Source organism: Leptonychotes weddellii, chromosome 13 (assembly GCF_054177405.1).
Source record: "Leptonychotes weddellii isolate Sample4059 chromosome 13, ASM5417740v2, whole genome shotgun sequence".
Classification (NCBI taxonomy): Eukaryota; Metazoa; Chordata; class Mammalia; order Carnivora; family Phocidae; genus Leptonychotes; species Leptonychotes weddellii.
In genome coordinates this window covers 57,347,405-57,370,769 of record NC_138381.1, presented here as the reverse complement: position 1 = coordinate 57,370,769, position 23,365 = coordinate 57,347,405, and the positions used below count along the sequence as shown (strand labels likewise).

Genomic DNA, 23,365 nt, shown 5'->3' with positions numbered 1-23,365 from the left:
GGAAGAGTCTGGGGGAGAGAGTCCCCAGGTAGAGAAGCACCAAGCCCACCCCTAGGAGCATCCTGTCTGCACTGGTCCGAGCCCAGGGGTGGGAGTGTCCAGCACCTGACATAGCTGAATCTGTGATACACCCTGGAGGGAGGGATTGGGGGGTCCACCCCACCCACGGTGGGCCTGGCCCCCAGGGACACACGGTGCCAGAGAGGCAGGGCCATCAGCGCCACTCTGTCTTTGATGCTGACCCCACATGATGGTGCAAGGGAAAGAGCACTGCAGGCACGAAGTTAAGGGCTGCAGAAGTAGTGGTTTATTGACCAGGCCGGCTTCCCCAGCCTGGCGACTGCCCGCCTGTGGGGCTCGGGGGGCGGGGGGCGGGGGGGGAGGTGGGCTAGATGAACCCTGGCAGAAAGTGGTCCTTTGGGTCCAAGGTCCTGGGGCCTGGCAGAGATGGGAGTCGTGCCCACTTGTTCAGAGGCAGTTCCGGACAGTTCCCAGTGGCTCTGGCAGGCATCAGACACAGCCTGAGTGCCCACATCCTGAGCAGGGGCCAGAGGGGCACTGAGGCCCCACTTCCAGCAGGTCTCAGGGTCATAAAAAGGTGAATCCACGTGAGGCTGGGGTTGGGCTATAGCTGTGCACCGGCCCAGGGGCCGCGCAGAGCCCCACAGAGCCCCACAGGGCAAGGGCTGGAGGCCGAGTCTGAAGGTGGATGACGATGGTAGCCCACGAACACTAGGCTGGACGGTGGCAAAGGCGGCCTGTGCGGAGCCTCCGCTTGAGCTCCTGCCACAGCAGCTGTCGCTCCCGCCAGGCGCCCTTCACAACGCCACTGTTCTCCAGGGCACGGCGGGACAGGTAGGGCAGCACCTCCATCACAGGGCCGTAGGGCACATACTTGTACACGGGAAAGCCTGCCTGGCCTGTACACAGGCAGCAGCAGTGAGTCCCAGCCCTGGACAGCCAGCCCCACCACTGCTCCCCAGGGAGGCCTCGCTCACCTAGTGGGAAGCTGATCTGGTCGCACATGCCCAGTAGCTGTCCAAAGTACACCTGGCGATCGGCAGGGTACAAGCCCAGCTCCTCCATCCTATAGACAGACAGTGTGGCAGGTGAGCCCCGCCGCGCCGCGCCGCCCCCCCACCGACTGCCACTCCCAGATCCTCAAGCATACACTCTAGCCTCCATCCCCTGCAGTATGGCCATGGGTGTAGGCTCTGTGCTGCCCAAACCAGGCCTCTGCCCTGGTTCCCACCTTAGCCCGTGGCTACCAAGTTCTGTCCTCCCCCTTCCTCTGTGTGCTCTCTCCCTTCCCTCTTGTCTGTCCTGACCTCTGTTCTGGTACCCTGACCCAGCAAGGCAAGCCTGCCCCAAGGTGTGGCCTGAGGAGGCTCTCAGAGGCCCTCCCCTGCCCCATTTTGAGCCCCTCTCTTCAGTGCCACATCCTCAGTCCCTCCACCCAATCGGGTCTCTTGTCCTCCCCTTGCTGGCTGCTCTGTCCCATAGAGCGGCACCAGCCACTGGTGACCACGGAGTCTTTAGAAGTCAGCGGGCCTAAACGGAGACGGGCTGCGAGTATCACACACACATGGAATTTTGAAAACTGTGGAAAAAAGAATGCACTGTTTCTCTGAAATGCTGAATACAGGTAATATTTTGGGTATGTTGGGCTAACTGAAAGGTATTATTGAAATTAACTTTTTTGTGTGGCTAGTGGAACATTTAGAATAGATGAGGCTCACGTTTCTATTAGCGCCGCTCAGATGTTGGGGTGGGTGGCCCCCAACTCTGTCCAGCATCCTCTCTGTCCTCACACCTCCCCTCGTAGGGTCTTACAAAAATTCCCAGGGTTTTAAATGTCTACTTGCTGAGGATTCCTACATTTTTTACCTCCAGCTTCCTGTATCCACGTGTCCAGACTCAACATACCTGCACTAGCGCTCTGGAACCTGCCCTCATCCACCTCCCTCCAGGGGCATGTTCAGCCTGGGTTCTTACACACACCCAGGCTGTTGGCCAGGAGTGCGCTCCCCTGGCATAAGGGTCATCACACAAGCCCTTTTCCTCCTTCCGTCAGAGTCTGGCTCCAGTGTGGGGGCCACCCAGTCTAAAGCAGGTCACAGTCTCTACCATGTTGTCCTGGTCTCCGGTTTAGGTATCTCTGGGCCCCACTGGAACGTGAACCCTGTTAGAGCAGGGCTGCCTCCTGACTACTGGCGGTAGGGACATTCCGGTGGCTCCCGCAGTGACGGCTGCTGACCCCTCTCCGCACCCTCTGCCCTGTGACTGCAGCTCCCCGCCAGCAGATGGGGGCTCTCCACTTGCCATCTAGGCTGGGCCTCCTGACTTCCTCTGGCCAGCAGGACAATAGCAAATGTGATGTGGGCAGAGGCTTGCCCTCTCCAGGGCTTCTGGAAGCCTGAGACCACCATGAGGCAAAGCCTGGCCTGGCCTACTGGAAACTGGACATGTGATGCAGTCCCCTTTGCTGATGCAGACCCAGTCGGGTGGAGGGACTGAGGATGTGCCAATGAATGAAGCCATTTAGGTCCAGTCAGGCCTCAGCTGACCACAGATGCAAGACAGGCCCCAGGCAAGGCCAGCAAAAGCAGCCCCCAGCGAGCCCAGCCCACCCTGCTGGCCCACGGGATACACTGCTGTTCAGGCCTCTGAGTTTGGGGTTGGTTTGCCACTTGGCCAAAGCTGACCCAAGCTGTTCAGACGGAGATCCCCGATGTGGCATCAGAGACCCACACTGCTTCCTCGGGGAGGGCCAGCCCAAGCTGCTGTGGGCCCCACAGAACCACGGACTGGGGGCTGAGCCTTCTCCACGATAGTGGTATTTGTGGAGCCTGGCGCAGGCCCAGGGGGCTATGAGAGAGGGGAGCGTGCTCAGAGGGCACTCCAGATGGGGGGAAGCCGTGTCCACTAAGATGGTGAAAACAGACATGTTGTTGCGTGGGGGGATTCAGAAGACAGGAGGAAGGGAGCCCTTCTGAGGACAGGTTATCCCTCTCCGAGTCCCACTGTCCTGTGTGTAGCTGGTGTCTGAGTGGACTGTGATCCCTGCATTAGATGTGAGTGGCCAACAGAGCCGGCTGAGCGCGTAACTGAAACCTAGGAGGGCGCCACTTTCCACACCGCTGACCCACACAGGGGCCTGCCACTGGGCAGGGCTGCGGGTTCCCAAGTGCTGGGCCGGGGGTGCAGGGAGGCTCTTGGTGTGCATCGTCTAGTGGAGGACCCTGGTGCCCGAGGGTTCAAGCTTTGATCAAGTTTCCATCACAGAGTAGTATCTTTAAGTCTAAGGGGAAAACAGGTTTTAAGATTTACAACTCAATCAGGTGTTTGTTTTAGAAGTCAGGCTAGACCTATTTTTTTTTTTTCCTTTTGTGCTGAGCGCAGAAGGTGCCCCTGGCCCTCTGACATCCACTGACAAGGATGGGGCATCCGAGGCAGGAAATGAGCACCTGGGAAGTCCCTAGGGATGCAGAGAAGGCGGAACAGCCCTGTCCAGCTGGGACTCCACTCGGCCCCCCACCCGTCCCACGGGAGGAGTCAGACCCGGCCCTGGCAGGGACTCTTGGGAGGGAGCCTTGTCACAGTCTGCACTCAGCCCAGGTGGCACTGGTGGCCTGGGCGCTCTTGTCCCCACCCCATGGCCGTGACTGCTGCGCATGAGAAACCACGGCTGTCAGCTGCAGTTGCGGGCTGTGCGAAAGCAGCGCCATCACAGGCGGAGAGGCGGCTCCTCGGCACTGAGTGGGTGCGGAGTGACCAGAGCGCGCTCATCAGGCCGCGCCCCGCCCTGGCTGTTCCTTCATCCCTCCTTCCCGGAGCCCGGCTCGGCCACAAGCCTCGGGCGCCCTGCTCTGCTCCCGGGAAAGGCTGCCCCGTGCTTTGTGTGGGGCCTCTGGCCCAGGAAGGTGGCGACTGGGGCTAGGACCCCCCCGCCGTGTGGTGCTGCCTGGGTGAAGATGGAGAACACAGAAACATGGTAATGACACTGGAATATTTAAGAATTTACTTCACCTTAGTCCTATATCTGACTTGTATGGATTCTACCAAAGTTTTGCTCCACAGGACAGGCATTTAAAGAGAAAACAGACTGTATTAAATTCCAAATGCAGTTTAAAGCGTTGAGAGATTATTGATAAACGAGGTGACACGCCAGAGGCCTCCCGAGGGGCGCTGACGTTACATACTGTATTTGTGCATTTCTGCAAGCACAAAGTTCAGTAAGCGCCTAAGGAAATTTAGCTTTTGGATTTGCAACTTTAATAAGTCAGGTATTAACTTTAAAAAGCAAAGTAACTACAAATCGCCTTTTTGCTCCTGCAGTGTCTGGGGGGCGGGGGGCCCTGCAGGACACTACAGCTGCCCTCCTGCTCCCCGCACAGACGTCACCCCGCGGCACAGGCTTCCACGGCCCTCGTCCCGAGCCCCTCCCCCACCGGGGAGCACCGCACAGCTGGGGGGGGGGGCGCCTACCTGCGCAGCGTGAAGCGAACTGTGTCCTCATTGTGGGAGGCCACCATTACTTTGGCCTTGGTGTTGTGCTTCAGCTCCTCCAGGACATAGTTGAGGCACCTGGGGGGAGTGCCACGTGAGCCCCAACCCGCAGGGGCCACAGGCAGGCCCAGGGCCATCCAGCGAGCCCACTCCTCCCAAGCGTGGCCACAGCAGTAGGACCACGGCTGCACTTGACATTCCTCAGCACCTCGCGGCTAAGAAAGAAAACACGAGCAGCACCCAGGGCTAGACATGCGACGGGACTGGCTGGGGCACGGTGCCCCCGGCACGTGACACGTACGCCTTCGCTTCCGGGCAGGGATCCACAAGGAAATCAAAGGCCTGGCGGGAGCGGGGGCCTCCCCCCGCACGGTGTGAGGGGGCTACCGTCTGGCAGCGAAGGTGCACGTCCTGGACCCAGCAACTCGGCTGCTAGGAATGTGCCACAACCGTGTCCCTGCCCGTGAGTACGTGGGGACAAGGTGTGCTACGGGTCGCTACCGTCCTGACGGGGATGGGCATGCTGCTAGCCGCTGGGTTAACAGCGGGGGCCCTCACGCTGACACGGGGGCGTCCCGACGGGTGTTACCTGGAAAAGCAAGGGCACAGGGCTGAGTGCACGATGCCAAAGCCGAGGCGGGTACGCACATGCATACTCAGAAGCTCTGGGAAAGTAGCAGGGAACTGCCAGGGAGGACGCAGGAGCCAGGCAGACGCCAGGGGTCTGAATTTGCGACACACACACACAACCCCCTGGAGAGAGAGCACACGCTCCGCCTGCCCCTGCTGCATGACGATGTTGGCAAGACAAACACACTAAAAGCAGATGCAGAACAGCTGATGACCCCGGTGTGTAATATGAAAAGCAAATGGGCTCTATACAAGTCAGGAGGGCCACCCGGGGCATCTCCCTTGTCCTAAGTGTCAACAAGAGCCAGCTGGCGGACCTGGGCCGTTTAGTTTTATTCAGTAGGCTTTTCTGTACTAAAAATGCACCTTAATAGTTTTTGGAAAGAGTAGAACAACAGAGGATTCAAAAAATAAACAGTAAGTTAAAAGCAGAGGAGATAATCAGTTCTGGCCTCAAGCGTAAGTCTCACTCCTGCTCCCCCTTCAGATGGGCGTCTTGTGGGGTCAGTGCCAGCACCCGGCCCTGTTTTCTCATTCCCCTGCCCAGGAAGCCATGAGGCCCTCGGGGCCAAGGAGGGCTGGCGCACCTGTGGTACATGGCATTGGTGGCCTCGTACGTAGGGTTAATGGGGTCCTCATAGCCAATCTCTGCGGCGCGGGTACGTTCCTGGGCCATATATGCACCCCGCACCAGCTTGGCCCCAAAGCACCAGCCCTCGCGGCGAGCCAGCTCCACGTCCAGGGTGACGTTGTCATAGGCGTCCTGTGGGACCGAGGCCAAAAGCTGATGACGACCAGGATGAGGCCCCCTCCAGCCTGTGTCCCCTGAGGCCCAGGTGCTCCCAGGGTATAGTCACTGTGGGACACCAGGGCCAGCAGCAGCTGGGAGATAAGTAGGGGTGAGGAAGGTCCCTTGACCTCTGTCTCTTAGAAATGGGGATTCTTCTGGGTAGCCTGGGACAACCCTGTTGGGGGACAGACGAGGTGCCAGCAGCCATGGTGCACTCCAGAGTCTCCCTGGGCTGACAGTGCTGCATGCTACGGGCACCTGCCTGGACCCCCCCCCCCCGCCCCCGCCCCCGCCGGAGCCTTGACACCCATCCCACACCATTGTCTTCCAAATACCTGCCTGGTCCCAGAGCAGCCCAGCCCAGGTTCGTGCTCAGCAATCCCACCCTGAAGCACCCCGGGGCTCCCAGAGGTACATGCAAAATCCTGAGCAAGTCTTTCTGTGGGGAGGCAACCAGAAGTTGCCAGTCCCATGAACCATCTGATCCGATGGGACCCGAACTAAAAAATGGCAGGAAAAACCAGTGACGCGTGAGGCCTTCCAAATTTGGGGATTAAGGCACATGAAGCAGACCGTAAAAAGGCAACTTCACCTTCCTCCTACCCCTCTACACCCATCTGGGATCTGAGGCCCAGAGAAGGGGCAGGTACACAGCTGGAGACAGGGCCCTGGGCCTTTCTTCCTGCTCGGAGTCCATCATGCTCAGGTAGAGGCCTCTCCCCAACACCAGCACGGGACTTACACGAGGGGCCTCCGCTCACCCGAGGGCCGGCAGGGAGACGGCAGGCAGGGGCTGTACCTTGAGGTAGCACTGGTACGTGTTGAAGATGAGTGGCTTCCCCACATTGAACTTGCGCTGCATTTCCAGGGTCAGGCGGCTGATGGCCGGCTGGAAGTAGGTCTGCTCGGCGTCCACCATCAGCCGCACGCCCATCTCCGTGGCTTTCTAAGAGGTGCAGGGGTGGGACAGAGGGTTTGACTGGGGTCAGGTGAGACACGTGGCCCCCTCTCTGGGCACGCCCCAGGGTCCTCGACCTTGGCCAGGATGTCCATCCTTTGCAGCATCCTCGTCATCTGCAGCTCTTCGTCCTCAGTGAACCGTGACAGCAGAGGCTCCAGCTGTCCTGTCTGGGGCAGCATGTAGTCAGGCCGCAGCAGGGCTCTAAGCCCCCACCTCTGAAAGCCACCACGTCCCCTGCCCAAGGGCACCCTTCCCCCCCCCCCCCCCGCCGTGTGCAGGGCCTACCAATACCCAGTGCATGGTCCCCAGGACCCGCAAGGCCACCTCATCCCCACCCCTTCCCCATTTTTTAGCAAAGATCAGTGCCCTGCCCTGAGGCCACCTGGCTACACGGCACCCCAGAACCTCGCTGCCAGCCAGCACCCTCTGACTCACAGGGCTAGCTGCCCCAGGTCAGGCCTGCACCCAAGGTATCTGCTCCCACAGCCTCCCAGGACCCTGGAAGGGGATCCCCCTTCTGCCCCCACACAACGGTAAGGAAATAACCCTTGGCCCATCCAATCACCCAGAAGGGTTCAGCCCCTAGCAAGGAGAGGGCTTGGAGGGAGAATGGCGATCGCAGGCAGACAGGGACAGCCTGCAGGAGACTGACAACACAGCAGCGGGGACAGAGGCACCATCCCCAGATGGTGGCTTTCGGGGAGGCAGCAGGTGGGCAGGGGGTACCTATCCTGGAGGCCCACAGGGCACTGGGCCCTCTGCTAGCACCACATGCCTGCTAACCCCGCCCAGGGCACTCCTGGGGGGGCCCGGAGCATGCCCCTCTGTTGGCCCTCAGAGTCTCAGTTTGGGGGCTGGGCCCTCGGTCAGCTGGGCCCGGGTGCTTGTGGGAGGCACTGTTTGCGGGATGTTTTCCCAAGGCGCTTCTGCTGCTTTACATCCAGCTTGAGGGGTGGTTTCAAACAGAGTGCAAAGTCCTGGCACCTCCCCCAGGCAGGAAGGGCAGGGAAGGGGGCTCTCATTCCCTGGTGAGAACGAGAACACAGGCTGGCCTAGTGACTTTTCACACAACTGGGCACAAGTGACGCCATGGGACATCTGGGGTGAGGCTGGAAAAGGTGACCGTGCTTCCGCCCGGCTCTCAGGGGACACTCACCCTGGGAGCCCAGCCCTTGCATGGCGAGGAAGCCCCGCCCCACACAGCCAGCATCCACCGCTGGCCATGTGAGTGGAGCCCCTCCACAATGAGCCCAGCTTCCAGCACCCTCTGAGAACAACTGCAAGGGAAACCCTGAGCTAGAACCACTAGAACTGGTCAGTCCACAACTGCGATGCGGGACAACAGGATTACTGCCATTTCAGGCCACTGAGGTTTGGGACGACCCAGCATGCAAGGATAGAGGACGTGGGGCACTCAGGGACCTGTCCTCCTCCTCCGGACCACAGGGATGTTGTGTGGCCAGGAAGGACGCTGGTCTCAGCCAGCTGTGTCCCCAGGGTGAGGGACAGGGAGCATTTCCCTTCTCAGCCTCGCACCCCAGTGCGACAGGGCTCAGGGGTGAGGGGTGGTCACCTGCATGTTAGGGACCACCAGGTGCTTGGAGAGCTCGGTCCTGCTGTCAATGAGGCTGCTCCAGTCCAGCAGGTCCAGGGTGCTGTGGGAGAAGCTGCATCAGCACGGGGTCACTAGGATCTGTCAGGGGGGCCCAGTCCCCAAACCAGCCCATGCCTTAAAAGAGCACCCCTAGCCCAACCCCCGCAAAACCCACCTCAGTGTTCAGTTTTAAAAGAAAGATAAAATGTTAACATTATCCTCTGTTTACAAAATGGAAACCAAAACCAGAACATTCTTGCATTGGGGCGGCGGCAGCTACTAAAAACCCAGGGTGAACACCAAGGACACCATGGGCCATGTCAGGCTTGGGAAAGAGCCAAACATGGGAGGCCAGGAAGGAGGCAGACCCTGCATGTAACGGGACAGCTGCTACCCACCCCCCCAGGGGCCCTGGTGATCTCAGTCCCAGCTTCCAGACCCCTCAGAAAGAGGTGTGGGCCCCTCTAGGATCTCAGCTGCCCTGACCCTCAGCCTGCCTGCCATGTGGGCCCCAGGGAGGGCTGAGTGTGGCACCCTTACTCTAGGACCCAAATAATTCTGTGAGCGGCCCTGCCGGTTCAGGGGTGCTCCTACGCAGCTACAGTCTGGACTAGCCCTGGGCTAGCTGCGGCCCGGCCCCGTGGACTCCAGGCCCCCTCCAGGCCCACGACTCCTGCTGTGTGTCTCGGGGCAAAGGTCCTTCAGCACTGTCACGCCAGGCCCATGCTCTCCAGGAGGGCAAAGGACTGGGAGAAGCCGTTGGGGCTCTGCTGGAACCACGGCTGAATCAGGGCAGACCCTCCGGAACTCCCAGCTTGGGGGCTACTCTTACCCAGACACGCCCAGGGTCTCCGCAGTGAACCAGTTCTCAATCTCCGTCCTGGAGGCGATGCCCATCTTTGCCACACTTTCCTTGAGAAGTAAGAAGTTGCCAGTGCCATGAACCCGCCCCAGCCCCGTTCGCTAACATTTCCTGCCCAACCCCCCCAACATCTGCGTTGCTCTTTTGACTTTATTTTATTACACCATTAGTGCGAACAGGATACGGTTCTGGTTTGTGTTTCATTCCTACCTGTCCCTGATGCCCCTTCCTGGACCCAAAGCAGTACTCTGCCACCTGCAGGGCAAACCCCGCTCCTCGAACCCTCGCCCCCAGCATGTCCTTCCCAGCAGACCCCAGCTGCTGCTGCGTGGCGGGGGCGGGGGGGGGGGTTGCTACAGGCCTCTGGGAACCCACCGCACACACTAACTGGCCGGGGCTCCTCCCCGAGCCCCCACAGTGCCTACCCACTCACACCCACCGGGCAAGGCTTCACACCTGCAGCACGGCCACCTCCAACTTCGTATCCATGGCAGCCAGACCAGCCTTCCCTTGCTCTGCAGCCATTTGGTGGAAGAATCGTCTCCACTTGGTCAGCACATCTGAGAACTGCAGCTGCAAGTGCAGGCCTGAGCCTCCCTCTCTGGCGCACGCCCAGCTTCCCGCCCCCAGGACCTCCGCAGAGCCCCTGGGCCCCCTCCTGGTTCCCTGTGTGCCTGGCTCCCAGCACCAACGTACCAGCACAGGAGCTTTCCCTTAATGCTCACAGCACCCCAAGTTCTCACAAACTCTGCACGTGGAAGGTTCTGGCACTTACCAGAAACTGAGGTCTCCCCAGTGCAGTGAGCTTGATGGCTGAGAAGCCATCATCACTGGCTCCGCCTGTCAGAAGCCACAGGAAGAACCATTAGGGCTCCAGAGGGGGACGAGGAGGACCAGGAGCCCGCGCCCAGAATCTGTGCCCCCCAGGAGTTAGACACATCTCACCAGACTCGTGACAGACTGCGAATGGCTGGCATGGCCCCCATTCCTACCAATTACCTACAGCAACACAGTCCTGGCTCTCCCTTCCAGAATGGCCCCAAGACCACCACGGAGTGGCACCAGCAGATCTCTCCTCCCTTCCCCACCCGGCCCTAGCACGGCACCGCGCTTCCTGGACGGGCCTTCCACTCCCCAGCATGCCTGCCTTACCCTCCCTGGAAGCAGCCCTAGTGGCAGCTTGGCCATCTCAGGCTAAGGTGGATGGCGCCAGGGGCCCCTGCCAGCCACCAGGCCCGCCCCCCCCGCCCTTGAACAGGAGGGGAGAGCCCACCAAGGAGCCACATATCCTGGGCTGGCTGGCTAACCACTTATGGGCAGAAGGACAATGTTCCTACTGAGCCCATAAATACACATGCGCACCCCACCTCGGAGGCGGGACAGGCAACTTGGCAGGGTTTATTAGCCACGTGGATCCAGGAAGCCGGTGGGCAAAGGAGCTGGCCCCTCTGTCCCTGCCCCACGTCCTCTCCCATGCCACCGGCACCCCAGGCTGCCCACGGCGGGGGTGGGGGGGAGGAGGGGGGCAAGGGAGAGGAGAGGGGCAGGGGAAGGGTTCACAGAACGCAGAAACACCCAGCAGAACAGAGCATGGAACACAGCAGGTGCTCAACCCCACTCGCCCCTCTCCTCCCTTCCAGAAACCCACGACCCGTCCTCACTTCCGTGACCTTCACTTCAGGCAGAGCAGGCACAGAGGCAAGGAGGCGCCCCTGCTCTGAACCCGCGTGGCCGAGTCTCTGCCTGACCACTGGCATCTCCCCAGCACCGCTCTCAGAAGGCCGCTGCCGAGCACCACTCACTCCCACCCTTCCCAGTGTGCAGAAGGTAGAGTCCACGAATGGAAGGGCTGCGGGGCCCACGCGGTGGGGCTGCGCTGTGGCTGGGGGAGTTCCCCCCGACTCGCCTCCTTTGGCGAGCGCTCCACCCAGAGGCCAGGTGCGGAGGAGTCCTCCGTGGCACCAGCTCCTGGAACAGCATAGCTGCCAAACCCAAGTGCCACGTGTGGCTAGGCTCGAGCCCCTGACCGGGATGGAAGGCTGCTCAGCCCGCGGACAGCTGGGCACTGGTATCCGGGAAGAGGCAGGAGGCGCCGGGCTCCTTGCGCAGGGCTGGACTCAGGCGTGACCCCGGTATGACCTGAGCCCAGCCTATGGCTTCCCCAGTGTCACCCACAGTCATCCTCATGACTGTCCGGGCCACCTAGAGAGGAAGCCCCAGGCGAGTGCTCCAGCCTGGCCTCGCTTTCACCCATCAGCATCTCCACACGTAGGGGTTGGCCCTCCCCGGCAGGTGCACAGCCAGCAAAGCGCAGGGCCCCACCTGCAGCCTCGATGCAGCGCAAGAATGTCTCCATGTGGCTGTCACACTTGGCTTCACTGGCATAGAAGTAGGTGCGGGCGCTGACGACACCATCCCTGCGGTCTCCAAAGGCCCGGTGGGCCTGGTACTGCTTCTCCCTCTTACTCGTACCTGGAGGGGCAGGTACACGGCCTGAGCACACAGAGGCTGTGTGCTATGCTCCGCTCCCACCCAGCTCTGGGCAAACACAGGGCTTCCCCGGCATCCGGCAAGGCCTGCTGATGGCCCACAGCCCCCTGCCCTCGGCGCTGGCTCCTTGGCGGCCACGGCCTCCCTGCACTGTGTTGCCCACCACTCCCTGCTCCTACACTCACTGTTCCTTCTCCCTGGCTGAGCCCTAGTCACATGGGACAGGGTTTGCCACTGAGGGCCAAGGGGGCCAGGACCCCCGGGAGCAGCCTGAGGATGTCGGCAGACTTGGAGCAATGGCCTGGGTGCACACAGGGAGGAGCCCTGGCCCCAAGTCTCGCCTGTGCCCTTGAACCAAGGTCTCCCGAGGAGGGGTTGGGGGCGGGGGAGGGGACAGGTAGAGAGAGTATTTGTTCCTGAATAGCCTTCTCTTACTCACCACTGCCCTCCCTCTCTACAGCGGACGTACAGGACCTGTGTGAAGGAAGAAGAGGGTGAGGGTCGGTCACGCCACCTCAGGCTGCAAGTGACAAGCATGGGTTCCCTTTGAGCAGGCAGAGGTGAGAGGAAGCCAGACGCTGAGCCCTGACCCTGACCTGACAAGGAGGGCTGTAGGAGAAGGGCTGGGTTAGCCCGGGCAGGTGAGAGTGACTCACGTGCCCCACCTCCCTCCTCACCCACCCACCGCAGGCCTGCAGGGTCACCTCCCTTGAGCAGGGTGGGGCAGCAGCCTCACGGACCGGCCTGGCCCACAGGCTCTACACCCTGGAGAAGGCTCAGAGTCCTTACAGGTAGGTGAGGAGTGAGTAAAACTAGCCGACAGCCCAAGGCACGGAATAGGTGCTTGAAGAAAGCTGGCTATGGGGGCATTCCTTCTGAAGGAAAGACGGAGCCTCGGGGCCAGTCAGGGCTGATAAGGAATGGACCCGGGCAACAGCCAGCGCACAAAACTCCCGAAGTGGCTCTGCTCTATGCACCCCCTACATCCAGGCCCCTCCAACCGCCAGGAGCCCCAGGCCGGGCTCTGGGCTCCTGCCTGCGCATGGCTGGCCCCACCTTCAGCCACTGCCTGCCAGCCCCCTGCCTCCTTCTCGCCCCTTAGGTGTGTCTTCCAAGCAACAGCCAGAATTTTTCTTTTAAAACCAAGTCCTCCCATCATACCCGAGTAACACCCCCAGTCCTCATGAGGACAGGACAGTGAGGCCAGCCTGAGACCATGGTTGCTTCTGCCCCCGCTCAGGCTCAGCCCAGCCGCCCTGGCCTCGCACCTGACACAGAGGTAGAAGTAAGTGCACCTGCGGTGGTCTCAAGCCGAGTCAGAGGGCCAAGGCAGCTTTTGACCTCCATGCTCCTACAGCAAGTCGGGGGCTGCTGGCCACCCTCCAGGGAGCCCTCCCTTGGGACCCTGGCTCTTGTGTGACCCCAGGGCCCATATCTGGCGATTCTGAGCCAGGATGCCCAGGTCAGGACCCAGGAGTCCCAGTAGCTGGGCCAGCCCACAGAGGCTGGGGGCTCCACGTCCTGCTGCACAGCCCACAAGGCCCCAACCCGGGGACAGGGGCCACTTCATGGCAACTAGACACATGCGCTTGATGTACAGAAGAAAAGAGGGTGAGGTGTCACTGTGTGACAATATTTGACTCTGTAACATGAGGGAGGGGTTGGCCCACACAACAGCATCCCCACTGGGAACAAGGAGCACCTGTAAGACCAGCCCCCAGCTGTGGCCCAGGTACAACCAGGCAAAAGCCCGACTCGGGCCCCACCATCTACACTGAGGCGTGGGTCTCGTCAGCAAGGATGGTGGCTGCTGGGGACTCGGGCCTGCTTTGGAACCACACAGCCCATGGCTCAGAGAAACAGGAGTATCTTCTCCAAGGTTCCTGCCTTCTAGGCAGGCCGCATTCCATTCACGTGGGAAACCATTATCGAAAAGGCCCCCCGTGGCCCAGCACTGTGTAAGGGTCCTGCTCAACACCCCTCAGCGGGCCTATCCACTGTGCAAGCCCCAGCCAGGCTCCAAAGGCACAGGGAGCATGGGCCACTCGCTTCCTCACCGCCAGCAGGCCCAGCAGGGGAAGCAGAGACTGCAGCTGTCTCCATTGCTGAGCCCCCTGACCGGACGGCAAGCACTTCAGCATTGACCGAGCAGAGGAACCGGGCTGGCGGCACCAGCAAGGATCAGGGTCACACTCTCAACCAGGCCCGGCGGGTGGGTCACGAGAAGACCAAGATGGCAGCGGCCAGGCACAGTGGAGGGGAGGGAAGGTCATGTCACCAGTGGGGAGAGGAAGAACCCTGGGCGCGTGCGCGCGCGCGCACACACACACACACGCACGCACGCACGCACGCAAAGCCCAGGATGTGGAAGAGGGAAGAGAGTGCGCCCAGGGGCGGAGGGCAGAGGAGGGGGAACACCGGAACACCAGAGGCCCAGGGGAGAGGCGGCAGGAAGGCCCCGACCATCCCCTTGGCCGCCTCCAAGCCTCAGCTCGCTGCACTGGGGGATTTGTTGGCTGGCTGCCTTTTAGAAAAAAGCAGAGGGCGCCTGGGTGGCTCAGATGGTTAGGCGTCTGCCTTCGGCTCGGGTCGTGATCTCAGGGTCCTGGGATCGAGTCCCGCATCGGGCTCCCTGCTCCTTGGGAGCCTGCTTCTCCCTCTGCCTCTCTCTCTCTCTCATGAATAAATAAATAAAATCTTTAAAAAAAAAAAGCAGAAAGTGAGGAGAGCCAGTGAGGGTTCTCCCAGTGGGGAAATGCAGGTGGCAGGAGGGAGTGATGTGCAGAGAAGCCCAATGGAGCTCATTCCCATCTGCACACCTACCTCCCTGGCCCCCCAGGCCCTGACTCCAGGCAGCACCCAAGTCCTCTGCACACTTTGCACCACCAGTCCGAGAAGAGCTGCCACCACCCTGGGGCTCTACCTCCAGCCAGCCCCGGGTCTGCATAGCCAAGACAGATGCACCTGCCATCCACACTGTCCCTTGGTGTCCTCATCAGAGCCAATCAGCCCCTTATCCCCACAGCTCTCAGCCTGCTGCGGAGATCCTGTGGGGCTCCTCTCCTAGAGCCAGGGCCCCGGCCTCTGCCTTCTACCAGGTGTTCTGGGAAACACCATCTCACCCCAGCCCTAGATGGCTACTCTCTCCCTCCAGCACCTACAGCCTCCCACCTCCTGCTTCCTACCCCAGGGAACCCTTCGTGGGCCCCCTACGCAGACCCTCGGGAGGCCTGCTGGGCGTCCTGTGCGTTCAGACAACCTCCATCCTTTCTGTGCCTCACACGGTTATGCCCAGGGCAGGCCCGGCACCACCTGTAGCCTCCCTGCCCCAACTCCTGGGGCCTTCATTTGGGGTGGTGGCCTCTATATCGCTCCCCAGACCAGGGTCTATGGGCCTCATGACAAGATTAGCGAGACAGACCTCTGCCCCCCGCCCCCCAGGACACAGCAGCAGTTCTCTGCACGGGGGCTGTGTGGACGGGGGCTGCATGGTTTGGAGCCACTCCCGACCAAGAACACCCAGGAAGGCAGGCAGGCAATTTGACAGTATAGATGTTCTGCCCCCTCAGCCCAGGCCTCTCCAAAGGCACTGGGCCACCTGGCAGCAGAGCCAGGCATGAGTCTTGGACACCTGCCCCTGACATCGGAGGGTGGTCACCATGTTAGGATGGGAGGGAGCAACACTCACGTCCCAAAGCCCACCAAGCGGGGCTCCTAGAGCGTCAGGGGCGCAAACATCAGGGTGGCCCTGGGGCACAGGCGCCTTGGCTCCACTACAGGGCAAGGCCGGCCCACCTCCCGATGCTCCCCCTGCAGAACAGGCGGGAAGCCAGCCAGATCACCCCGGGAAAGGAGTCTTCCGAGCAGAGGGAGAAAATGCCATTGTGAAACCACTCAGCCCTCAACGGAGAAACACAGCAGGGCCACAGAGCTCATTAGCCATTCAACAGGCAGCCCCACTAGGAATACACAGAGGGGTGCCAAACTGGAGAACCCCGCCTTTAAGACAGCAAATGGCTAGGCAGGGGCTGGGTTCCCCAGGCCAATCCGCTGCCACTGTGGCTGCTTGGCTTGGACATTCCGTTCCCAGGGCAGGAGCCTCATGTGATGCCTTTCTACTTCCTCCCCCCGCCTCTTGTCCCCAGGCCAGAGCAAACACCCCAGCCTGAGACAGGACAGGTTACTCAGCAGGCTTATCCCAAGCCTCACATGGTCAGGCACAGCTGCTGTCAGAACTTAGGGTCCCAAAGGCAAGCAAAGGCCTGACACGGAGAGCTGCAGGTACCAGCGTAAGAACCGGGCATTTTGGGGCACCTGGGTGGCTCAGTCGTTAAGCGTCTGCCTTCAGCTCAGGTCATGATCCCGGGGTCCTGGGATCGAGCCCCGCATCGGGCTCCCTGCTCAGCGGGAAGCCTGCTTCTCCCTCTCCCACTCCCCCTGCTTGTGTTCCCTCTCTAGCTGTCTCTCTCTCTCTGTGTCAAATAAATAAAATAAAATCTTAAAAAAAAAAAAAAAAGAACCGGGCATTTTGCAAAGAAAGGGCTGGTCTTGCCTGGATCTCCTGTGTGGCCACCTCCCCAGGAAAGCAGAGGGTGGTCTCATTCTCTAATTTTGTTCTGTGGCCCAGAAGGGTGGGTCAGGGAGGTACCCATCTGTCCCCAGGCTCACTGCCCAGAGAACAGGTCCTGCAGCAAGTTGGTGACCTCCGGAAGAGGCCCTAGGCCAGCCTGCCACACTGCTCCTGGCTGCCATTCCCTTCTGGGACCCCTGGGTATGCACCAGGCCTGGCAGGCTCCACACTCACCAGGCAAAGCCCACCTGCTGATTAGAAAACCCTCCCAGGAGGGGCACCTGGGTGGCTCAGTTGGGTAAGCGTCTGCCTTCGGCTCAGGTCATGATCCCAGGGTCCTGGGGTCGAGCCCCACATCGGGCTCCCTGCTCAACGGGGAGTCTGTTTCTCCCTCTCCTTCTGCGCCCCCCCTCCCTGGCTCATGCTCTCTCTCTCTCTCTAATAAATAAATAAAGTCTTTAAAAAAGGGGGGGGCGCCTGGCTGGCTCAGTTGGTTAAGTGTCTGCCTTCGGCTCAGGTCATGATCCCAGGGTCCTGGGATTGAGCCCCACATCGGGCTCCCTGCTCAGCAGGAAGCCTGCTTCTCCCTCTCCCACTCCCCCTGCTTGTGTTCCCTCTCTCGCTGTGTCTCTGTCAAATAAATTAATTTAAAAATAAAAATAAAAATACATTAAAAAAGAAAATTTAGAAAATTTTAAAAAAACAAAAAAAAAAAAAGAAAAGAAAACCCTCCCAGGAGCTAGGCAAGGGTGAGGCAGTGGGCCCCTGTCCAGCAGGTTAGCAACCCCTCTGAAGAGATGCTTTAGCACATCAGGAAGCCACAGCACCTCCTACACCAGGGTCAGCAAACATCTTTTGTAAATGCTCAGGTAGCATCTATCTTCAGCCTTGTGGGCCATACGGCACCTGCCACAGCTACTCAACTCTGCCCCTCTAGGGCAAAGGTGATTTGAATTTCATATACTTTTCACATATCACAAAATATTATTCTTGTTTTGTTTCAGCCATTTAAAAAAAGTATCAACCAATCTCAGCTTGCAGACCACACAAAACCAGGCAGGTGGGCCACACTGGGCTGTGGACTGTAGTTTCCCGTCCCCAATCCCTGCCCCTCCTCCAGCCTTGTGCACACAAGACCTTTTGTGAAAGCCCAGAGCTGTCATTCTCACAGAACAAAACTGCAAGAACCCCAGGCAGAACCCAGGAGGGCCGCTGGTAAGCAGGCTGACCAAGCTCTCCTAGCCTTGGGGGGCCTCCTCCCAGCCCAGCCCCAGCTGGCCCCAGGACGCTTTGGGGTGGCGACCAGATGCCCAGGTGGGCCTTACTCCATCTCCTTGCGCTCAGCCTCCTCAGGGCTCAGATCCTCTTCCACCCCGTAGTCCAGGATGGAGCCCACTCCGAATGCCCTGTTGTGCCGGATCAGGGGCCGGATGGACTCCTGGTCCTCGCCGGCCACAAACTGCCCATAGAAGGTCATCTTCATCAGCTTTTCGAACAGCCTTTGCCCCAGAAGTCTCCTGGTGAGATGGAGCAGCTGAAAGACAGAAGGAAGGGGCTGTCCTGGCTGCCCGGCCTCCCCTGTCCCCAGCAGGACACCCTTGTTCCCCCGCCCCCTTCGCTCCAGCCATAAAGCCTTGACACACTCTCCTCCCCAGGGCCAAACCCGACTCCCGGCCTTGGTTTAACAGTGGACACCACTGGCAGCAGCCTGCTTCTCAGCCTGTAGCTACTGTCAATCCACTCCTCATGAAGGGCAGAGGTCCCAGTGCCCACCCCCCGCCCCCGCCAACAGCCACTCACCTCCCTGCCCTGCACACTCACAGGTGACCCCAGTGGCACACAGTGGCTGCCCGACCATCACTTGATGGATAAAGAAATGAATAGCACGTCTCTCTAGGAATAGCAGCAGGTGTGTTCATCATAACATTCTCTGTGTCCACACCTCAGTGGGTTATGCCGGCTAGGAGGAGGATTTGGTACAACTTTCTGGCAGGCGAGCACCCAGATTTCTCAATGTTTTGTTCACTGCTTATTCCAAGTCCCTCAAACAGTGCCTGGCAAGGGGCCGGCCCTCCAGTGGCTGCTGAGCAGATGAACACATGCTAAATTCAGAAGGAGTCTAACTTCAGCTGGAGCAAGCCTTAGGCTAACAATAAGCCAGGTGAGCATCTACAGAGTCTGTCAGATGAGAGCCCATTGTGGGACCAGTGGGGACTCAGTACAGTCATCCAGGGCCACAGCAGACCCACAGCTCGAGTGGACGTGCCCCGGGGGAAGACAGCTGCCCATAAACCACTCAGCTTTCTCCTCCAATCACATTTTGCCACATCCCCAATTTCTGCCATCACTCATTCCAAGTCCTGAGCTGCTGCTTTGTGCCCAGTACAATTCTAGGCTAAACAAAACTGATAAGGAGCTTACATCCTAGCAGGGGAGAGAGCAAGGCACCTCCACAAAGTGATTCAGAACAGGGGTGAGGGAGTGATGGGTGGGAGATGTTTGCTAACTTAGATCCGGCGGGGAGGTGGCTTGCCAAGGCATGGAGGTGGCATGGAGTCCCTACAGTGCGACAGCCAGGGCAGGAAGGAATGAGGACAGTGGAGTCCCCTGAGGCTAGAAGGGAAGGCTGCTGGGAGGGCATATCTGCCACCTGTCTGGGAATTCCTGTGTGTCCACTGTCCCCCACACTTAGCTCCAAGACAGAAGAAGCCTGAGGTCTGTCAAACCCAATGGATAGAAGAGCCCCTTTTGTGAGGAACATCTCTTGGGATCAGGGCTGCAGGGAACAATCTCTAATCTAAGCAGAAGTATGAGCAAATCAAACACCTTCAACCCCAAACCAATCCCGAGCAGCCCCACACTGGCCAGAAGGGAGACATACCTAGAATCGCAGGTTGGTGCTTGGTGGGGGCACCGCAGGGCGTCCAGAGGACAAGGGTCTCTGGGTCATCCCCTCTGCCTTGCCACAGCCTCTCTGCAGCACCTGGCTTCATTGCATCTCATTGTTTTTATAAAGAGGATGAGAAACGGAAAATGAAAGCCTGACAAGGGAGAACGGGGCAGGCTGCCTTGGCCCCACACAGCCAGGGCCAGCGGATTCCAGTCAGGGAATCTATGGACCAGAGCGGCCTTGCTAGAGGAAAAGCCAGATCTTGATTAGATCAAAGATCACCCCAGGGGTAGGTGGGGCAGAATCGGACACCTGAAAACCATCATCTGGCTCTGGAAAACCCCTGACATCGAACGGGTCAGCTCTGAGAACTGTCAGGAACCACTGCATGTGGAAAGGGGCCAGCCATCTACTCTCAGGCCAGCAAATTTTCCTGCCCGGGGCCACACGGTAAATAACGTAGGCTGCACAGGCCACGTGGTCACAGTCGTAACTACTCAACCCTGCACGTGAAGCACGAAAGTAGCCACAGTCAACGTTAATCAAAGAAGCAGGAGCAAGGCAGAGGTGGAATATGGCCCAGGGGAGTCCTGGGCTGGTAACCTCCCACAAAGCCTGCACTTCGCACTGACCAGCTCCCCAAGGGGAGGCGGGGCTCGGAGGGGAGGGCAGGCAAGGCCACCCGGGTCACCGAGCCGGTCACTCACCCTCTCACTCTGGCAAAAGGAAGCCAGCCCATCAGAGAGGGCTATGGAAGCACACAGGGCAGGACTGGCAATTCTAAAGCTAACTCCAGAGCAAAGCCACCCCTTGAAAAATATCCTGGCATCAGGTGTATCCCTGGGTAGCACGGCCTAAGATGAAGGCAGCCCCCACTCTTCTCCAGGTGGGGGCATCCTTCGTGGGTTTAGAAACTTGCCCCACGAACACATATACTTGTTTCCACTGTAAAAGACTCAAACAGATGTGTGCAGGGCAAGGAGGGGTAAAGCCAGTTCTCTCTCCTCCCTGTCCCCCAAGGCCACCATCACCATCCATCCTGTCCTCTTCCTCTTCTGTTACTCCCTTCTGCACTGGCCTACACCCAAGCACAGAAGCCTTTGTCATGGAAGACCTGAGTTTTCTAAACCCTTATCTTTTGGCAAGGAAGGGACCCTACTGGGTCCCAAACCAATTCAGCAGCTCAAACAGGGCTCCTTCAGGCTGACACTCCCGGGGAACAGATTTGATGATCCCCAACTGCCCCCGCAAGTGCTGCACAGACCCGCACTGCTCAGCAGGAGGAATTTCCACCCCAGGCCAGAGGACAAGGTAAGTACTGGTTCTGGTGAGCAGCCCACAACCCTGCAGCCGGGCCCCTGCCCCATTTCCCCATTTCCTCCAGTGCCACGCACCAAGGCCACTGACACCAGTGTGACCACTAGCAATGTTGTGGTGGAACAGGTCCCACAGGGGGCACACAGAGCGCCGTTAGTGGGCTCCCCGAAGGCGTCCTCAGGACACAGGTGGGACAGGAGGGAAGGCTGGGAGAAGCCTCCATGCCTCCCAGCACCCATGGTGGTCCCTGCACCCCAGCACTTGCTGGCACTTGGACAGTGGTCACCCACAGTACCCGATGGTCTCCAGCTCTGCTGGCTTCTCCTCTGGCTTTGATCCCAAGAAAGCAAGCTCGGTGCTGAGATGGGAGAAATAGGGCCTGGCTGGCTCCATGCCTTCACTCCCTCCCTTCCAGCCACATGGCGGTAGGCGGGGCTCCTGCACCACTCCTGCCCCACGCATCCCAGTCCCACCCAGCAGTCCCATTATGCCCGACCGCAGGAGCCAGGTCCCTGTCCTTGCCCTCCACAGAGACCTCATAGCCAGCCATTCCCTCCCCTAGTCGTTCCCGCCCCCCCAGCTGCCTCCTCCCTCCTGACCACTGCACCTCTAGACCTTGCTGCTCCTTTCAGGCTGCCCCTCAGACGTTGGTGCTCCCCAAAGGGTTCTTATCACGTTCACCCCCCCACCAGGTTCCTTGACCCCTGAGTGTCACTTTCCATCCTCCTCTCCAGTTGGCCTGGGCACTCCACAGCCACAAATTTGCCACAGGGCATCCAAGTCTATCACAAACACAGATGGCTTCCCAGGAGCCTCCACATCTCCAGTTCGGCCCCTTGCTCCTCTGCATTCCCCTCCCACCATCAGTCCCAGGCTGCATCTGAGTAAAACTTCTGGAGACCCAGTCCAACACTCCGCTGGCCTCACAGTCCCCTCAGACCCCTCCCGACTCTGACTTTGTGGACTGTACCCTCACCTCCCACCCACCGTGGTTTCACCTTCACCTAAGCCTGAAGTGTGACTTGGTGCTCTTCTTTGGACCGGCCTCCCCAGCCTCCTCCAGGGGCCAAGGAAGGCAGTACCATACACTCAGCACAGTCTCACTTGAGAAATCGCCACCACCCACATGAAGAGCCTTCCAGACCCTTAGCACCAACAACTGCACCCTTACAAACTGTTCCCAGGATCACCTTGAAAAACTGTCTTTCCCACACGTCCAGACTGACAGTGGCTGAGACGGTTCTTTTTACTTCCCCAAAGCACTCACACTTTTCACAAGTTACTATGTTGAAGTAATAAAAGTTGTAGTTCAAGTAACTTCCCATTTTCCCCAACACTGTTCCGAACGGCTCTGTCTAGTCACATCTTCTGAGAACTCGGAGTTCCCAGGCCATGAGCCTTTCAATACCACTAAGACTTCCGTCTGGGCAACATGGAAGACACTCCATTTCAATTTCAGGTGGCAACTATGCATTACTGCAAGCAGCATATAGCTTAAAAATTCAGAAACTGGTCTTCGTTTTCAGTTAGTGGTAACTGGCATACAGGGAAATTCACGACACCCAAAAGGGAATGCAGGAAACAACTCCCTTCCTGACTTCTCGGCTACCAGCGATGCTCAAGGGGCTCCCGCTCTACAGTAAAACTTCATGAAGGTTCCGGGAACACACAGAGGATCCGGCGCGTGCCCCTGCTTGCGCGCCGCGATGCGCACCTACCCACCTGCCCGCCCACCCACCTGCCTATCCGCGCACCTGCTCGTGGTGCGCCAGCAGCGCAGGAGAGGCGCACAGGCGCAGCACCAGCAAGCCGCGCACCAGCTCCCAGCTGCGCCGGCTGCGGTACGCCTCTTGAGTGTTGCCGAAGTCCACGACGGGCACCGGCGGCCGCGCGGCCTCGGCGGCCCCGCATCCTGGCACTGCCTGCGGGCCTGCAGCAGCCTGCTCCCGAGCCGCCGGCGCGGTGGACAGCGGAGCGAGGCGGGGAGTGCCGGCGCACAACACAGAAACGATGCGCCTCAGAGCCATGGCGGGGCGTGCGCGCGCTCCGCGGCTGCTTAAGTACTCCCCTCCGGCCCCGCCCCTCCCCGCCCCGCCGGCTCCGCCCCGCGCTCAGCCGCGCCCCCTCCTCGGGAGACTCGTCCCGTCCTAGGCGCGCGTCCCCATCCTGAGCCACGCCCTCTCCCCGGTAGACCCCGCCCCACGCCTTGAGCCACGCCTTCCCGTGGGGAGGCCCCGCCCCGCGCCTCGCGCCGCGTCTTCTGAAGAAGTCCCGCCGCGCCCCAGGGCCCGCGCCTTCGGTCCGAGAAACCGCGCTTCGCACCCTGAGCCGCGCCCTCTCCTCGGGAGACCGCGCCCCGCGCCCTTGAGCCAGACCCTCAAGTTGGGACGCCCTGAGCCGCGACTTCTCCTTGGGAGGCCCCGCCCGGTCCTAGGATCCGAGCCTCCTTGCTAGGAAAAGCCCGCCCCGCGCTCCGAGTCGCGCCCACTCCTAGTGAGGCCCCGCCCTGCCCCAGGCCCCCAGCCCCCTGCTAGGAAAAGCGCGCCCGGCGCCCCCCGCGGCTCCGTCTCCTCAGGAGGCCTCGCCCCGCCCTGCCTTAGGACCGTGGCCCTCCGCGGGGGAGGCCCCGCCCCGCGCTCCAAGCCGCGCCCTCTCCCAAGGAGGCGGGACCCCTGCGAGTTCCCGATTGCAGCGCGTTCTGCGGCCGCCTCGGCCACACAGCGGCGCCAAGCGCGCCTGAAACCCTCCTTCT

The 23,365-nt window shown here is 60.1% G+C and overlaps 1 protein-coding gene across 5 annotated transcripts; it reads right to left on the bottom strand.

The window, feature by feature from the left end:
- Window positions 1-266: 266 nt before the first annotated feature.
- On the bottom strand, window positions 267-22,656 carry PRODH (proline dehydrogenase 1). 5 transcript variants are annotated; one of them, XM_081801649.1, is made up of 15 exons: window positions 22,368-22,655; window positions 17,732-17,940; window positions 12,276-12,310; window positions 11,669-11,818; window positions 10,122-10,186; window positions 9,803-9,919; window positions 9,317-9,396; window positions 8,464-8,545; window positions 6,965-7,057; window positions 6,729-6,875; window positions 5,727-5,902; window positions 4,489-4,587; window positions 4,030-4,072; window positions 999-1,087; window positions 267-920 (listed from the first exon to the last, which is right to left on the bottom strand). In XM_081801649.1, the coding sequence occupies exons 1-15, from the start codon at window positions 22,638-22,640 to the stop codon at window positions 626-628; spliced, it is 1,953 nt and encodes a 650-aa protein (XP_081657775.1). In that variant the 5' UTR covers window positions 22,641-22,655; the 3' UTR covers window positions 267-625. The 5 variants fall into 5 exon arrangements, with proteins under 5 accessions (XP_081657775.1, XP_081657777.1, XP_081657778.1 ...); XM_081801651.1 differs by lacking the exon at window positions 22,368-22,655 and adding an exon at window positions 19,288-21,081; XM_081801652.1 differs by lacking the exon at window positions 22,368-22,655 and adding an exon at window positions 18,207-18,755.
- Window positions 22,657-23,365: the final 709 nt, after the last annotated feature.

Excerpts from the sequence above, each read along its gene's own strand:
- PRODH (XM_081801649.1), bottom strand. The coding sequence starts at position 22,640 with ATGGCTCTGAGGCGCATCGTTTCTGTGTTGTGCGCCGGCACTCCCCGC. Across the intron at positions 8,546-9,316 it reads GAGACCCTGGGCGTGTCTGG|CACCCTGGACCTGCTGGACT; the intron begins GTAAGAGTAGCC and ends CTTCTCCCACAG. Across the intron at positions 1,088-4,029 it reads AAGTCAGATATAGGACTAAG|GATGGAGGAGCTGGGCTTGT; the intron begins GTGAAGTAAATT and ends GTCTGTCTATAG.